Raw genomic sequence first — 17855 nt, forward strand, 5'->3', positions numbered from 1 at the left:
TAACAAAAACATAGAAATAACATTAAATCATACGAAAAAATATTAGAAAATGATTTCAGTATAATTCTATTAAAGAACAATTTACATTTATTTTTAGTATAAAATTGTAAAGTTATTAAGTGTTAAAATAAATAAGTCTAAGGTTTTTATAGTTATAGTGGGCTATAGAGCATTTTGAGTCTAAATAGTACTATGTAATATAGGAAGATTTTATTTCATTTTTCTTTTTAAACTTGATATTATTATTACTCTTATAAAAGACAAAAAAAAGAAATTGCAAAAATATATTAATAGTAGGTTATACTTCAGTAAATAATAATTTAAAAATATTTTTTTATTTTTTATTCTATATTTAGGATCGGGAGATATGAGTATATTTTAAAGTAGTATATTAGTGGATTTACTGTGGCGTACTGTAAGGCGTATACGAACTTTTGGCATCGCTCTGTGTTGTACGGAGTACAGTGACACCTCACTGTGCCTACATGGAGAATAAGTTAGCTGAGCGGTCCATCCGTACGGGCGCGGGGGTCATGGTCAGCGCTAGCACATAAAGTTAACGAGTTTGCAGTACAAGCGGACTATGACTACCGGAGCAGTAATCGACAAAATTGGTTACATTCCCCATGGCGTAACTTTCTACCCAATTCTGGCAATGCTTTCCACTAGGATTGTGATGCATTTGTATCCAAAGTTTGGATTCCACTCTTCAACCCTAGTTCACCTCCAAATGAGCTTCTCGTACAAGGCAGGAGGTAATTCCTTGTATCCGAGCATATGGTCTACACTGAGGACCCATGAGACTTACATATAGTAAATTAAACATGGACACACATGGGATAAATGCCTTCAATGTTTTATGCTCAGCTGATATTTACGCCCATTGACAAGTCCCATCCATCAGTCAAGGGTGTACGACTGCGATCTTTCGGTGAGAGTTTGCCGTGATAGCTTGCCGTGATAGCCGACATCGCCGTCACAATCTCTGTTCATGCGGCTGCGTGCGTCGTGGAGGAAGAGGCTGGGATAATAGTGTAATACTTCCGGAGCTTGCGGGGTCCTCTTGTATCCGAGCTGACCGGCTCCCACCCGGGCGATATCAAATCCGCGAAAATTGAATGATTCGTGCGCTCCCAAAAAGGATACTAGGTCTTCTGTTGCAATATGCAAGAGTGATTCTGGTTGGGTTAGAACAGCCTGAGAAGCCATCATTAATCAAGGCTCCTTGCTGGGCCCATCAGCGAGCCTCCATGTCCTTGGCGCCAACTCCTTGGCGATAGTCTAGCGACATGAGTATGTGTGATCGCTATTCGGGTATTTGTCCCCACGGGAAAACTACAAGAAGAAGCAGGCTCCAGTATCAACGTTAGAAATCCCAATCGCCCAAGCAACTTCCCAAGCCACTTCGCTTGAGACAATATTCTAAGCCAAAGGTGAAGAACGCCGATGGTGCATCAAATTTGTCGGGTCCCAAGAAGCTGATCGTATGATACCAGAAACAGCTAGTTCGCAATGAAGTTCACTGCCGCCATCTGCCTTGTTGCAGGCTATGTCAGCCTCGCTGCTGCTGCCGGTTGCCAGGTCGAGCTTCTTAATATCAACCAAGCAGTTGTTGGCACTGGTTGCGTGGAAATGAACTACTACGCCAACATCTACGACTCCACCAGACGCGCAGGCTACACCGTCAACGCTAACAGCAACTGCGGCCTTAGCTTCGGTAACATCCAAGTCATTCCTGATGGCTACTCTTTGCGTCAAGCAGGCTACTGTTGAGTGGGAGAGGCGTTGGCATTGATCTCGAGGAGAGGGTTCTGGTGTATTATATAATGAAGACATATCAATTCTACTAAAGCACTGTTTCGTCCTATGCGCTCCCATTAACCTACAGCGTGTTGGCTTATTATTGTCATCAATTCATGTAAAGATCGCTTCGCTGGCCATCAAGTTGCCAGGAGGAGTGCACATAGCACAAAACTTTCCCACTCGCCTTCATTGTTGATTGCCATATATTGAAGATCCGTTAGGAATGCTCGACGTTATATAGTTGATTCCCGTTCTCTGCTTGCTTGTACGATCTTGCCGACGCTACTAGCAACATATGCATCCGTATTTGACTATCCAGAAGTGGATTCTGCATCCTTAGGTAGACGCTAAAGTACTTCGCGGCGCTGAAACTCAAAATCCCGTCATAGCAGACTTCGTTAAACTTAGTTATAACACAAAAGACTGAATCCGATTTAAGCTTAACTTTAGCTTCTTGGAATCAAATTCACCAGTATCTTACCCCAAACGAACGCACACAAAATTTCAGTTTTTGTCGGGACATTCCTAGAGAGTTCGATATCAATATTGTCGAATCTTACCAGCCGACCTACCTTATGCTCACTTTGAGGCGCAAGCGCCTTTCTTCATGACTATGTAAGGGATTTCATGCTTCGTTTCTAGGCCTGAAGGACATAGCCCCAGCAATGGGATCGATGGGTGGCCTGAGAGGCCGCACCATCATCTTGTCCCGGCTCCTCTTACTATGCACCCTTCACGGTTTGCCATCCCACCTCCCAAGACCCACTCAACACTCAGTTGGACCAAAAAAACGAACAATTTGCGGAATCCCGTCTGGTCTCACTGCAACCTTTCAATTGCTAAAATTTCCCTGCTTGTTTCAGTGAAATTCATTTGCGCTTAGTTTTTGGAGCTTTTATAGACCTAAAGCGGCGCTTTGGGTACTGGTTGTATTGCAGCTTCTCTTTTTTGGTTCATTGCTACCGATTCTCTCTTGGTAAGACTTCAAGGCCGCTCTCAAGAGAAGAGCGAGCAAGCATACATCTGTAGGCCAGGCTGCAACATTTCTACTTGATTACCGTCATAGTAATGGGTCTTGGCTCAGACATCTGAGTACATCGTAGTCTAGCTTCATGTTGTTCAGGATCTTCTCTGGTTTGTGATACAATAACACATGACTACATGTATCCACTTCTACAAAGTGTCACTCAGGCTTGAACTTGCGAGCTCAAGACTTTGAGATTGTAGGTCACCTCCGGCCGTTTGGTTTGGGTGGAAAGTCTGGCTTGTCGCCTGCGGGTAACTCTCAAAGGACTGCAGGTGTACACGACTCTTGCCCCGGTTTCGGCACGGTCGAGCGAATAGAGTGTTTCTCTTCCGCACATGCATCTTGCTGAAGTGGCTCCTCTGCATTGATATAGTAATCAGTGAAGAGTTCATAGAAAAGGTCACTGGAGCTGAATAGGGGAATGTCTGCTGGTGGATGCTTGGAAGAGCGCGGAAAACTCAACATGTTATCCGTCCGGCTGAATAACCTGCCACATAATGCGTAGAGGCATGGGATGCTTGGTTTGTGAGAGCGAAGATGACGCCTATAGTCCTTGGGGTATGCGAATCCAACGCCGGATGACGCACATTCGGGGCGCGGACAGAAGAAAGCCTTGTTGTGTGTTGAATGGTGCTTGCGGAGGTCGCAGGCACGCTCAAACACAGCGAGGGATCGGCACCCAGCGTAACTGCACCGCCAGTCACCATTCTTATCTTGAAAGCCTATCCGGTGAACGCCCTGAGGAACCTAGTTGTCGTCGACGTCCGTTGGTTCGGAGCTGTTCGTCTCGCTCGGACTGGGGTAAATATCGCTAGTAGCAGCGTCGAACCAGTCGTCAAATTGAGCAGACATGCTCTCGTCCCAACCCGCGGTGCAAGTCGTGGGTGATGTATCGAAAGACAAATCTAGCCCTGGGTCTAAATCGACCCCTGTCGTGGTCGGAAGCTGATAAGTGACGTCGTGAGTCCCTCCAGCCGTATCGTAAGTGGTGGCTAGGTTGCTGCCTATTAAGAGTCCAGCCTACGTGAGTCTACGTTAGGGGGATTTTAGTATATAGAATCTAAGCTAAGGAGTAGAGGTTTTTAGAGCGGAGGTTTTATAGAGGTTTTATAAAAAAAAAGCGCTTAAATAGGACCTCTATAGAAGTAGCGCGGTAAGCTATAGTAATATTTAAGCTAAGGTTTAGATTTATTAATCGGGTCTAGTTTATAATATATACCCCTCTATTTCGTTTTTAAAGCGAATCTATTATTAATCCGTTTTTTAATTATAAATACCCCGGGTAATTAATTACTTTATTTTAATTTATTAACTAGCCGCTCGCAGTCCTTTTTATTAATTTTTATTAGGCCCTCCTCTTTTATAAAAAGCTTTTTTTTTTTAATTTTTATATAACGATTTATAAATATTTTAATCTATTTATTTTTATATTTTTATTATTTAAATTTCGCTAATTTATTATAGAAATTTAATTTTTAATAAGCCCGCTATCCCCGCCGTCGTTTTTTATATATATAATTTTTTCTTTATATTTATACGCCTATGCGCGTTTAAAAACCCTTTTTTAATTTAAAAAATAGTTAAATAAATATTCTATACGTTATTACCGCTATATTTTTTATATATTATTACTCTACGGCCTTTTAGCTTTTTATTTATTATTAATATTTTAATAGTTCGTTCCCGTTAATTAGCCCGTTACCGCTACTGCGCTTACCGAGCCCGTTACCCCGTTTAATAATAAAAGTAATATAAATAATAAAGAGTTAGAGTTTAGTTTTAATTCCGAGCTATTATTTATTTACTTTTCTAAAGACGAGTTAAACGTTTAAATAGTATATTAAACCTATATAGCGTATCCGTTCTCTATTTATAAAGTTCGTTAACTTTATATTTAGCTAATATTTAATAAAAAAATAAAGGAAAAAAAAAGAAAGAGGAGAAAAAGAAAGAGCGTAAGTTTAAAAAGGCTCTTATATTAAGCGCCCTATATAAGGTCCTCTATTTCTTTTATATATAGGTACTAGTTAAGGGTAGTAATACCTTAGCCGGCGTTAGTTATTACGATTATTTTTATATATTAAGCCGCTATTATTTATTTATTTATAAGTCGTTAATTTATTATAAAGCTAGAAGTATTATTTACTACGCTATTTATATTAATAATAAAGCTAACCGCCGCTACGACTTTATATATTTACTATTATTATTCTTTATTTACTTTATAATTACTAACCTATTATTTTTAATTTAACGACGTTATTAAAGCTATTTAAATAGAGTTCTCTTAAATAGTCGAGGAGTATTACCGGCTATTAACTTTTATTACGAGTAACCCTGCTTTTAAAGCTATTATATATCCGCTCGATATCCGTTATTTATATATCGCTAACCGTTCTTTTTTTATTATTAATATAAAGACTTTATAAATACTTTTAGCCGTTTATATATTATTATTATTATTTAAATTAAGGCCGAGAATAAAGAGGCCTATACCCGCTACGATATTTATATTATAATTACCTCTTTTATTATTAAAATACTCGCTCTCTATACGACCCCTATTAGCGTAACCCCCGCTTATACGACCCCTATTATTACTTTTATTATTACTTTTATTATTAAGGGCGCGGCCTTTTTTATTATAAAAGAGGCCCGCGTTATTAGCGAGTATTATTAGGCCTTTACCTCCCTCTATATTATTATAAATACTTTTTTTATATTCTCTTTCTTTATAATTAATCCGTTTTTAAGCTATAGCTCGTTATTAACCTCCCCTTACTTAGGCTAAAAAGGGTAGCTAGCCCTCGGTTTTTAAACTTTAAGCGGCCCCTTTTTATATTTATAGTATTATTATTAACTTTATATTATACCTTATAGGGCTAAATAGTTTTTTAATTTACGGGCTTTAATTTAATTACTTTTTTATTTCCTATTTAATACCCGTTTTTTTATTATTATTATGATTTATATAATTACTGCGGGTTTTTAGCGCTTTTTAATTTTATTTTAATAGCTCGGGTTATTATTAGACTTCTTAGCGGGCCTATAGTATAGTTCGAACTTTTTTAGGGCGTCTATTAAGCGGAGTAAAGATAGGGGTTTTTATATTAACTTTTAATAGCCTTTTTATTTAACGAGGATTTCCCTTTACTATCTATAGCTTATATACTTTTACTATATTATAAATACTTTTTTAATTAATTAATAATCCCTATCGTTTTTTTTAATTAAAGGGGGCCTTTTATTTATTTATTATTAGCCCGGTAAAGGGTCGTTCGCTATATACCGTAATATATTAATATAGAAATAGGGGTAAATATTATTAAATACGTTAAGCTATATAACGGTAGGTTTTATAACCTTAACTATTTTATATTTATAATATAGCTAGTTTAACTTTTTATTAAGTCTAGGGGATTTATAATTATTTATATATAGCTATATTTTATTACCGATTTCGAAACGCTTTACCGGCGCTTTTTATCCGTTAATTAAACGCTTTATTTATTTTTATAAAGCGGCTATAGTAGCCTAAGTAAACTTCGTTATTTTTATAAGTTTTTATATTATAAAATTAGCTTTTATTTCCCGCTCGTTTGCCGTTTTTAGTACGCTTTTTTAAATCTTTAGGGGCTCGACGTTATACCCGTATTTTATAAAAAAAGGTAAGAGCTTTATTATTAAAGCTATTCGGTTATTAAGGCTTAGTTAGGTAGCTAGTAATTAGTCTTTTTAGTTATTTTAGGTATATACGATTATATATTATAAAATTGTTTTAATCTTTTAATTAAATCGTTTAGTTAACCTATTAGTTTATAAGTAAAAAGCAGTATTTAAGTACTACTCTATCCTTGCTTTTATATAGAATTAGCGCTAGAATTTATTAGTTTAATTATTATTATAATCGTTTATAATAAACCGAGGTATTTTATAGAATTAGAAGTAGTAGTTAATAAAGCGGTTTATATAGGCCTTTGCTTTTATAGATATTATTAGTTTAAAAATAACGGATTTTATAAAGCGGTTAATTATTATTTATAGGAACCGGGTACTGCTCTTTAACGATAAGGGGAAGTTAGTAATAAAGTCTATTACTAAGTCGCTTTTTATCTATTTTAGTACTATAAAAGGTTATAAAAAGCTGCGTTTAGTTTATTACTATATAGTACTCCTTTTATAAGTATTATAGTTTTAAATAAACCTCTTTATTATACTAGACTAGCTTAGTTAATAAAACTATTTAAATAGGATAGCTACGGTAGCGTTTTTATTAAAGTAGTTCGTTATTAAAGATCCGTAGTAGCGCTAAATTATTTTTATTTAGAGCGCGTTATTGTTATAGTCCGGGTCTTTATATTTAAGGACTTATAGTCTCTTTTATTAAGTTAGTTTTAAAAGTGCGTTAATATTATATTTTACGATTTATAGTTTAAAGCTTAATTTAGGGGGGAGCGCCTTAGCTTTATTTAATATTACTTTATATATTTTAAGGTATTATTTATTTTTTATTTTTATTTTATTTTATTATTATTAAAGCTCCGCGTCGTTTATAAAGATATCGGTTTTAAGTAATTTAGGTATTTTTATAGTTTTAGTTCGGCGGACTATATTAGTTATTAACTAGGTAAAGTTAAGAATTATTTAAATAATCTTTTCCTTCTTTTTTTTATTATCTTAGCCGGTTAGGGCGTTTTATTTATACTTAGAGAGTGCGTTTAGGGTGGCTAATAAATAGCTTAAATAGTACTCGATTTTAAAATAATATTATAAAAGTTATTTTATTTAATAGCTCTAGCGCTCGGTTAGTTTTTATTTTTATATAAAATACTTTAACTCTTTATAGTTTATAATAACTTTAAATCTATAGGAGCTCTATAGCTCTACGTTTTACGTATTTAAATAGGATATTATAGCGAGGAGCTTTTTATTATAAATTAAGTAGTTATACTAAATAAGTATAAGTTTTTATAAATAAAAAGCGACTAGTCGGCGTATATTTAACGGATCTTTTTATATAAAGGAGCCTTTAAATATAAATCCGGAGTAATCGGTTTTAATAATTATTATTAAGTTAGGGTTAAAGTTTTAAAATAGGGGCGTAGATATAAAACGCTTTTTAAGCGTCTTGAAGGCGGCGTTTTATTTAGCTATTTATTTAAACGGCGCCCTTTTTTTAATTAAGGCGTTAAAGGGTTTAATAATAGTAGAGTAGTTATATATAAATATATAATAATAGTTAACGAAGTTAAAAAAGCTTTTAACCCCTTTTACTATTTTAAGCGTAAGCTATTTATAAATAGTATATACTTTTTCTAAGTTATATACGATCCTTTATTTTACTTTAAAAATAAATTTAATATATTTTATAGTTTAAATAGAGAACTCGCTTTTAACTAGGTCGAGATTAAGGCCCGCCGCTATAAAGGTATATAATATTTACTATATTTTTTTTTTATAATTTACTTTTAATTTATTTAAATATATTAATATATTATCTATATATATAGAGGCGAAGTTATTAAGGAATTCTTTTAGGGTCTAGTTTATATACTTTTAGAATATAGCGGGCGCCCCGGTTAAGCTAAATAGATAAACTATCTATTTAAAAAGGCTATATTACGTTTAAAAAGCGGTCTTTTTTTAATACCCTTTAACTACTTTAATTTTATAAAAGGCCGCTATAACGTTTAGTTTTATAAACTATTTTACTAAACTAACTTTTTAAAGGGTTTTATTAATTAACAATAAGGGGTAATAGTCTTTTTATATAATTATATTTAATGCTTTATAGTTATAATAAAAATATAGGCTACTCTTTAGTTTTTTAATAAAAAGAACGGGGGCTTTAGCGGAGGAGCTATTAGTTTAAATAAAGCTTTTATTAAATAGGTCTTTAAGGGTATTATATAATATTAATAGCTCTTTATAAAATATAAAATAAAGGGGGCCTTAGGGGAGGGGCGCTTTTTATTTATTAAACTACTATTCGAGGTTAATTATAAAGTCGATTCTTAGCCGAGTTAGTAAAAGGGGGTATGCTTTAAATAGCTCGAAGAGGTTACCGTATTCCTTTTTTATTTATTACGGTAACTAAGAAAAGTAGTTAGTTTTACTTTTTAATTTTAAAGCTTTATCGATATTAACAAGGTTAATTACCTAGATCTCTATAATATACTCGCTTAATTAATGCTTTTTTTTTATAATAACTTTATAATATAAAGTAGCGAAGGAGGGGGCTCTTAGGCTTTATATTTTATAAATCTTTTATACTATAGCGCCTTTTTTTTATTTATTAAAGTACGCTCTTATTTTACCTTTTTTATATTAAATTTACTATTTAGCTATATTATATATAACGCGGTTCTGTTCTATTTAAAGTTTTTTAAAAAATATATCTATATCTAGGCCTTTAACGATATATATATATACCTTCTCTATATAGTTATTAATTTTAAAGTTAAAAATAACGACCTTTTTAATTATAATTTAGGCGGATTTATTTACGAATCTATAAAATTTATGTTTCGTTCTATTTATATATAAGAGGTAAAGATAGTAGGCTAGTTAAGAGTTTATTATAGAATATATATTATATTTATAGTTTATTAGTGTTAAAGTTTTATATATTTTATTAATCCTCGTAGTAAGTAGCGCTAAAGGCCCGTTTATAATCCGTTATTAATTAAATAACTTTTATCCTATCTGTTCTTTATTTATAAGCTCCGGTACCCGATTTTATATTAGAGCTATTTTTTTTTTAAATAATATTCGTTATTATTTAAGTTTACCTCCCCTATATAGTGCTCTACGGGTACTATTTAAGCTATGCAGGCTTTTTATTTTTATTTATAGTTCTTTACGATATATTTAACTTTATTATAGCTAAAGTAGTACTAAGTTTTTAGCTTTATTAATAGCTTTACTTCTTATTCAGGCTTTATAGCCCTTATAGCTCTAGTTATAGTCGTATTTTTATTATTATTAATACGTTCTTTTATTATGTAATATCTTTTTTATATTAGAATTTAAAGGTTACGCTAGTTAAAGTCGTAGCCCTCTATATTATTAGTTATTATTTAGATATTATAAAGGAAATTAATATACGACGACTTATTTTAAAGCGTAGCGATTATATATTTTTTTAATTATAGAGTTAAAGCGTAGGTAAAATATTAGATCGTAACGTCTATAAGCTATTTTTAACTTTTAATATTAACTAGGGTTTTTTTAAATCGGAATAAAAATACCGCGAACTTTTTACCCTTTTTTATAATTATTATTAATAGTTCGTTAAGGGCGTTTTTAGTTTAATAAAGGTCGCTATATATTTATAAAAGGTACGCAAGGAGTTTATTAAACCTTCGTTTTTTATTTTTCTTTTTTTTATAATAGAACTAGTTTATTACTTTTTAAACCCGAGGGGTAAAGTACGAGAAAATAAAGTATCTTTATTTTTTATTAGTATAATAAAATAGCGTATCGATAATAAATTTATTATATATCTAAGCTTTTTAAATATTATATTCGTTTTTATTATTTAAAAACTTTACTAGGTCCAATAAGGGCTTTTTATAAAGGGCTCTATTATTAAAGGGCGCTTTTAAGCTAGCGGGGGTTTTATAAAGGTCGGGTTTTTTAATAAAAAACGCGGGGGGTCCGTTTATTTATTAAAGCTACTTTTATAATAGCTATAAAATTTTATTAAACTTTTTATATTCGCGCTTTTATTTTATTATATCCGCTATTCTTTTTATTTTATTTTATTTCTAGGCTTTTATTAGCTCCTATAGGCCCTAAATAATCTATTTTTAAGTTTATATTATAGCTCCCGCTAATTAAATACCTAGCGGTATATCGGTAATTATATTTACTTTTATTATATAATATAATTAATAATAAAGCGGGTAAAAAGAGGAGTTTAGATATATTAAGAGTTTAGTTTATATAAGTTTATGTTAAGGGGATTTTAATATATAAAATCTAAGCTAAGGAGTAGAGGTTTTTAGAGCGGAGGTTCTACGGAGGTTCTATAAAAAAAAAGCGCTTAAATAGGACCTCTATAGAAGCGGCGCGGTGAGCTGTAGTAGTATCCGGGCTGAGGCTCGGATCTACTAATCGGGTCTAGCCCGTAACACTGCCAGTAAGACCGTGGTGTGTGGCTGTATTCATTACGTTCATCTGATCGAATGTTTTTACCTGAACCAAGCTTTGCGGCTCAGGCAGTGTGTCCAGGTCAGACGCTATGTTAGTCTGGAAATCGAAGTGTCGACTAGATGCATCATCTCTCTGTTCTTGAGTAAGTCCCGCCATTGCGAATAAGATCAGCAGTACGTACAACTGTATCCGGAAACTCTCCATTATTGAAAGAGAAGGTAGCAGCAAAGAAGTGATACTCGTTTAGAAATGGCGCGTCGAACATGGTGAAATAGAAGATTTATCCCGTGAAAGATCCGTATCAACGTGGAAAGTTGCTTCTACAACGCGGCGTAGTAAGAAGAGGCTGGTTTACTTGGAGGCACTCGATCAGATAAATGTTCAACGGCATTTTTGTTCAAGATCTCTCTTCCTTGGTTTGCGAGTCGTTGCCAGCAGGACCTTTTGTTGATGAGCATAGGGGAATAATCACGAGGACCAGGTTTCGCGGCATTCCCGTCAGATGAGCCGCATGCCGTACACGAAGTACAGCCGTGACTTAAGACTGGTAATTGATGGAATACGCGGCCTCCGTCAAGGGGTTCCGAGATCAAGTAAACAATTGGTTGGCTTGGTTCAATCTAATTATCAAGTACTTGAAGTATCCGTACCTACGAGACGTAATCGGTGTTATGGAAACCCGCGCCTTATGGTTCAACAACGATGGAGGATGATCGGCGAGTTTAAGCTTTTGCTGGCGCCGAACTCTGATGTTGAGTCAATTTGCTGCCTAATTTAATAGCCTAAGCTCTCAATCTATCTATTGTGGTGCCTAACGTCAAAATCCTACGTCACAAAATACCCAGCCATGAGCTTTGCAAATGTATGGTAACTTTAGGGTACTAGACTGACTGCCAAGGTTCAGGTTACTTTCTGCCTTCTCACATTGAGGCTGTTAGTGAGCATCCTGTCGATCTGTAATCGTGGGAGACATGGGCTGAAGTCCGCAGATAAAGAACCTTGACGAAAGTCTGAACACCGTAGGGCATCTCGCCATCACACTAAGAACCGAGGAGTGCTCTGATTCTTTTGCGACTTCTCTTCCATCAGATTGGATTTACTTGGGGCTTGTGCTCTCTGATAAAGAGAGAAGGACGCTTTTAGGTGTATCAGGGGCCCAGCCTTGATAATCATACTTTCAAGAGGACTTAATGCGATTATTGGCCTTTTGTTTTTGATCAAGGATAACTGCAGAACTTTTCACAAGCGGTCACCTCCGCCGATCTTCTATAATCATTTGTGTGGATTAAGTTCAACCTGGTACTTTGTAATTGATCGTGAAGAAATGATTAGACTTTCATGTCGTTCCTCTGGTTCAAGGATATACGAGTTGCTACCGGAGCTGGGCTGGCTAACTGTTTTGAAGAATCCGGCTATTAACTCTCGCTGTTCGAACTCAACCCGATACTCATTCTACCGCGTCATGCCGCGAAACCACGCTGGCCAGTCCTAATTATCATTTAGCGATTGACGCTGCAATCGAGTAAATAAATATTGAGCCTAACACGTACCAGACTATCGAAGAGACGGCGTGTCGCATGGTTGGTAGTATTACACGCATAAGTATGGCAGGTCGGTCACATCAGAGCCCCTAAGCTAGAATTACGGAGGTGAGCGTAGAAACAGTGGTTCTTGAAAGTTGAATAGCATGGCAAAATACAAGGCAGAGAGGTGGCTCGTAACTTGAAGCCGATAGAATCTCGAAAGGCCATATTAGCGCCTTCCAAGGATGCAAAGAGCTTATAGAGGTATGTGCAGGGCAATCATTCCAAAAGCTCGTCTTGTGACTTGATCAAATTGGTAGACCGTGGATGACCATACCATCAACGCTTTGCGAACCAGCTTGTCGTCTTTTCCACCTATGACCCTATGGAAACATGTTAAAGCAAGATAGAAAGGAGACAGTCCGAGCATAGTAAGACACTGATTGTATGCGTTATCAACGATACTTGAGTTGTGTGTCAAGATTTTGGTGTACGCGAAGTTGATGTTTGTGAGTGGAAGTGTTGTGTGCCCTGTGTCTAGAAGTGTATGGAGTAATACTAACTTAGTACTAATACTTCGTACTCTGAGAGAGTTGTCGTGGAAAAAAAAAAAAAAAAACAGATTGAAAGCTGGGAATCAAAGGACCTTAATGATTTCGACCCTTGCACTTGATCAATGCGCCCGGCAAGCGGAAACTTATGGATCAGCGGCGCGGGTGTCTCCAGCTGCTTCATCAAGGTGGGCCGACGGGTCGTTGGCCGCCAGTATCGCACGAATCATGGACGAATCCGACCGGGAATAATCCACTGCGAACACCTCTTCAATGTTGCGGCCGATGCAACGGACAAGGGTACGGTTTGCATCTAATTCATAGACAGACTACGAGTCTTCGAAATGTATATAAATCTTTGGTCGACAACGAAGAGGACAGCCAGTCAATCCAATTCAAATAATCACTCATTCTCATTCAATACTTCTACGTCCAAAAGAACATCATGTCGCCCAAGTCGAATCCTCATGTTCTCATCATCGGTGCCGGGCTAAGCGGCCTCACACTTGCTCAGATACTCCGCAAGAACAACATCTCTTTCTCCATCTTCGAAAGGGACAGTAGAGCCGATGCCAGAGCTCAAGGATGGGCCATCGCCTTACACGGCCCTTTATTAGCTGAACTATCAGCGTCGATGCCCGCAGACCTTGGTCCCATCGAGCAAACTAACCATCTGAGTCCCCTCGACCATATCCCGGCGCAGTTCGTCTTCTATGATGTCAGCAAGCCCTCGTGGCGAGTCGGTGTCACGGACGATGAGACTGGAAAGATTGTTCGTGCCAACCGCCAGCGTCTCCGTGACTGGCTCTTACAACATCAGCCGGTGCAGTTCAATAAGCGCTTAGTACGACTCGAAGAGAAAGACGACAAAGTAGTTGCACACTTTGAGGATGGAAGCTCGGAGACCGGAGACATCCTTGTTGGAGCTGAGGGAAGTCGGAGCATGGTGCGTCGGCACATCTTGGGCGGGCAAGATGTCATGACGCCGCTCCCTGTGGGTTCGCTGGTCGGCGAAATCGAACTCGAGGTTGATGAAATGAAGCATCAGCTTGAGTTGGGTCATTCTGCCTACATCGTCCTGGACTCATCGCCCGAGAACCGATGGCAAGCAAGCCTCTTCGCCGCCATGAATAAGATCAGCCCGGATAAGAAGACGGGGTACTTCTACTTCATTCTTCACTGGATCGACCAGGAAGCTGCTAAGACCACGGAAGAGAATCCGTTTTGGACCGTTACTGCCTCACGAGAGGAGTTGATGGCATTCGCGAAGGAAAACACCAAGAATTATCCTGACAGTCTGCGCGTGCTAGTCGATAAGGTGCCTATTGAGAGATACAAGAAGCCAGGTATTGTGCTACAGAGTGTGCAATTGACAGTCGATCAACTGCCTGCTGGCAGGATCACTCTGGCTGGGGATGCCGCTCACTCTATGACGCCATGTAAGTATCCAATCATGGCTGGAAAGAAGTCAAAGCTAATCCAACCCCCATAGTCCGAGGAGAGGCCGGTGTTTGTGCACTGACAGATGGCTTGAGGCTCGGTGAAGCCATCACAAGCATCCGCAACGCTGGAGGAGAACGTTCTGATGTGGCGAAGTACATCGGAGAGTACCGCGACGACATGATTGCAAGAGGAGCAAGAGCTATCAGCGTATCCAACCCAGTGCTGGAGGATCACTCTAAAGACGCCGGGTATGAGTTTTACACGTGTGGAAAGAAGGTTTTGCCGCTGCCCGAGGAAACTATCACCATCTGAAATTAAATTGTCTCTCAATTCATCTCTGCAAGTTTGCTATTCAGATCTCCTAGCATCCAGCCTCACATATCTAGATCGTAAGATACGACATTTCAAATACAAGGTCAAGTTCCTACCGTGCCTCAACCGTGACTTGTGCGTTCCTCGCCATGTTTCACTGAGATGAAAGGATGTACACGAAGTTGAGCATTATGTTTCTCTCCCTCAACTCGCCCAGCGCAAGATTGTCTCCATTCATCATAAGTTTGACAACGGAGAAGAAGGGCAAAATACTGGAATCAAACTTTGTGTGCCGGTATGTCTAAATGAGCAATCTGGATCAAAGCCAGTCTGTTTGCAGTACTAAATGTGCTGTCTTGTGGTGAAGAGGACTGAACGTGTGTCACCAGACTGGCGGGACGTGTCATCCAGCCGAGCCCCCGGCTGCTTGTCTATTGGAAAGCATCGACACTCGAGGGAGCGAATTGGCTGTTTATGATCTTTGTTCCATCCAAAATTGATAGTATTTGAAGGCATTACAACAAGTCCACGTAGCGGGCATCTTGCCGCACCTCTTCCCTTCCCCTCAGATGAGAGTTGTAGATACGACCTGCAACTCTGCGGAAGTCGGCGCGCTGTACGCACATAACCAAGGCGACCCCAATGCCAGTTGGATTTTTCATTTAGGGCAGTTGGCCACATTAGAAGACCCAGGACCGTTTCTCGTGCAAGACTGTCCTTCCTTCCCGTCACAGCTGCCTGAAGAGCAAAACAGGCGGACGCCGCTGGTGTTTTCCTGACATTCTCCCTTGGCCGTGCATTTGCCCTCTTGAGCCTATTGAACATTAGAACACTTGGATTAGTGGACTGATTTATTAAATGGTGGCTGGTTTGACGACTTACCAGAGCAGTGGTTGCGAAACCAAGCACCGCAGCGATGAAAAGCTTGTTGAGTTGCATTTTGATGTCTGAACAGACAGAGTTGTTTGAAATCCGGTTGACGGTAGTCACTGAGATGGTCGGCAATTTCGTTGGGTTCTTATATTCTCTATTGACGAGGAACATGATCTGCATTATGAGAGAGTTACAGCTCAGAAAGTATGGACGGCCTTGTGTTTGAGGGTTTGATCACTCTGGTGTACCAGTCAATTTATTTCAGACATGACAACCTGGTAGAGTTCATAGACACTGGAGCATAGCCACAAGCCTGCATTCCCGACGAAATAGTCAACTCGTCGATCAACCGGTTGTCTGAGCCAAAGAAGGAAACTAATTTCAATTACCTTTCACTTATTACTACAGTCCTACATGAAGCTTGAGCAATTACATCATAGATGATCAATTGACGAAGCGATCGAAAACCTTCGTAGCCCAGGCTTCCTCTAATGACTAGCTTCACTTATAGAACCCTACCATCATCAATGCTTCCGTGTTCAACAAATGTATAAGACTCTAGAACAGAGCTACTAACACCAGTCACGAGATTCACATTCGACACCCAGAGCGAAACTTCCCTTTCGCAGGATTCGCCTCCAACAAACTTATGCCCTACTCTCAAGAGGTAAACAACCCGTATCTTCTTCAGCTGCTTGAGGAAAATGCCGTGCATCTTTTTGATCAGCCTCTTCCACCACTCCTTCGGATACGTAGCACGCAGGTTGTCTGCAATCAGCATTACGTCGTCCTGCAGGCGATAGACACGCCAGTCTCCCGAACCCACGTTATCATTCGTAAAGAAGCCTATAGGCGGTACAGGAATGCTGCCGGGGCCTTTTGAGCCCCTGACTGATCCAAAGTCGTGTCCAACGGTTGTCTTGATGAGCATCACTGACATCCTTTGCGCAGTGGTGAAGGGAACGATTGAGCTTCTTTCAAGGCGAGGGGACTCGGTAGTCTCAGTCTCCTGTGGCTACAATGGTCTCATCAATAAGGGATTCCTCCACGGGGACTAAGTTGGCCTGGGTAATGAGCCTTGGGAGAAGAGTGGTCAAGGAAGGTAGGATGCTGATAAGCAAGGAAACTGAAGTCATCATACCTTTCCTTCCTGTTGGAAAAGCACCAGCCGGGACTTGTGCAAAGAACGCAACAGCTCAATTTGACGGTCCATGCTCGCCGCCGCGATGTATGCTTTCATAAAGACCAGCTCAATGATAGCGATACTCCTCAGCGTTACATAATCCTTCAACCTCATGGTCGTAGAACTCTTCAACACCACCGCAACATAAATGAGAGAGAAGAAGTTCACAAACGGCGTATCAGACCACACAAACCGCCCCGCTCGTCGCAGGGCGAGGATGAACCGCAACCAGCTTCGACGGCACGAGAAGACAGACACGACGAAGCAGAAGCCAAACGTGCAGGCGACGAAGACGTTGAGAACCATGTCGGACAGGAAGAGGTTCATGGCGATGGCGGAGGCGAGGGATGCGCTCAGAAGAAGGAGGCCCGTGTTGGTGAAGTACAGCTCGGCAAGGTCGCCATCGCTGTCGTTGGACAGGATTGAAGTGTACCCGTCTAGAAGAACGGAACAGGCGTTTGGGGTTCCAGGTTGAGCCTTGCGGCTGAAGGGCACCAGCCTGATGACGATCGCAACGAGATTGAGAAGTTCTTTAATGAGAACGGTCAGGCAACTGTGCAGAAGCAAAGCGCTCGCAAAGTTGATATCCTCATCCCAGGTGACCATCTCGCCTTTGTCTGAATGTTGGTAAAGTGAGGTTGAGAGATAGAGGGAGTGAGACCAGGCTGGATGATGATGATGAGCAGCAGGCTGCCGAAAGCCGAGGGATTACCATCCTTGCACAGCCTGCCTCGAAGCGAATAGATGAGGCGTCACCCTAAGACACATTTGTGAGCTTCTACGTCAACTGTTGTTCCTCTTGGCTGAAGTAAGGCAGTCCCAAGTTGGTGAGGATATTTCGAGTGTATGCTCTTGGTAATTGAAACCAACACAATCTGATAAGAAGAGGATGGCTACCACTTCATAATCATGACCCAAAGGTTTTTCTCGTCTGTCTTATACGTTTCAGCTGGTTTGTCTTACCGAATTCATATGAGTACTTT

General features: G+C 38.7%; 5 protein-coding genes across 5 annotated transcripts; 2 read left to right on the plus strand and 3 right to left on the minus strand.

The window, feature by feature from the left end:
* The first annotated feature begins 1325 nt into the window (after positions 1–1325).
* On the plus strand, positions 1326–1817 carry BDZ83DRAFT_743801 (uncharacterized protein). The gene is made up of 2 exons (XM_060513143.1): positions 1326–1433; positions 1497–1817. Exon 2 carries the CDS (start codon positions 1513–1515, stop codon positions 1771–1773), a length of 261 nt encoding a protein of 86 aa, XP_060360848.1. The 5' UTR covers positions 1326–1433; positions 1497–1512; the 3' UTR covers positions 1774–1817.
* A 1159-nt stretch (positions 1818–2976) lies between these two features.
* On the minus strand, positions 2977–3574 carry BDZ83DRAFT_586845 (uncharacterized protein; the record flags this gene model as incomplete). Its single annotated transcript, XM_060505984.1, has 2 exons — positions 2977–3187; positions 3294–3574. Coding segments are annotated over 2 exons (492 nt in total), but the record flags the coding sequence as incomplete, so codon positions are not given.
* A 9932-nt stretch (positions 3575–13506) lies between these two features.
* Positions 13507–14816, plus strand: BDZ83DRAFT_755820 (putative monooxygenase; the record flags this gene model as incomplete). The annotated part of the gene is made up of 2 exons (XM_060514671.1): positions 13507–14500; positions 14554–14816. 2 exons carry the CDS (start codon positions 13507–13509, stop codon positions 14814–14816), a joined length of 1257 nt encoding a protein of 418 aa, XP_060360850.1.
* Positions 14817–15474: 658 nt separating this feature from the next.
* On the minus strand, positions 15475–15884 carry BDZ83DRAFT_760747 (uncharacterized protein; the record flags this gene model as incomplete). The annotated part of the gene is made up of 2 exons (XM_060515169.1): positions 15699–15884; positions 15475–15630 (listed from the first exon to the last, which is right to left on the minus strand). The coding sequence occupies exons 1-2, from the start codon at positions 15867–15869 to the stop codon at positions 15475–15477; spliced, it is 327 nt and encodes a 108-aa protein (XP_060360851.1). The 5' UTR covers positions 15870–15884.
* A 194-nt stretch (positions 15885–16078) lies between these two features.
* Positions 16079–17478, minus strand: BDZ83DRAFT_679463 (uncharacterized protein; the record flags this gene model as incomplete). Its single annotated transcript, XM_060511189.1, has 3 exons — positions 16079–16704; positions 16831–16957; positions 17045–17478. 3 exons carry the CDS (start codon positions 17476–17478, stop codon positions 16195–16197), a joined length of 1071 nt encoding a protein of 356 aa, XP_060360852.1. The 3' UTR covers positions 16079–16194.
* Between the last annotated feature and the right edge of the window lie 377 nt (positions 17479–17855).

The sequence above is a fragment of the Colletotrichum acutatum genome, assembly GCF_030867785.1.
Source record: "Colletotrichum acutatum strain CBS 112980 chromosome Unknown BDZ83scaffold_109, whole genome shotgun sequence".
Lineage (NCBI taxonomy): Eukaryota > Fungi > Ascomycota > Sordariomycetes > Glomerellales > Glomerellaceae > Colletotrichum > Colletotrichum acutatum.

Bases quoted from the DNA above. Each gene is read 5' to 3' on its own strand.
- BDZ83DRAFT_743801 (XM_060513143.1), top strand. From the start codon at position 1,513: ATGAAGTTCACTGCCGCCATCTGCCTTGTTGCAGGCTATGTCAGCCTC.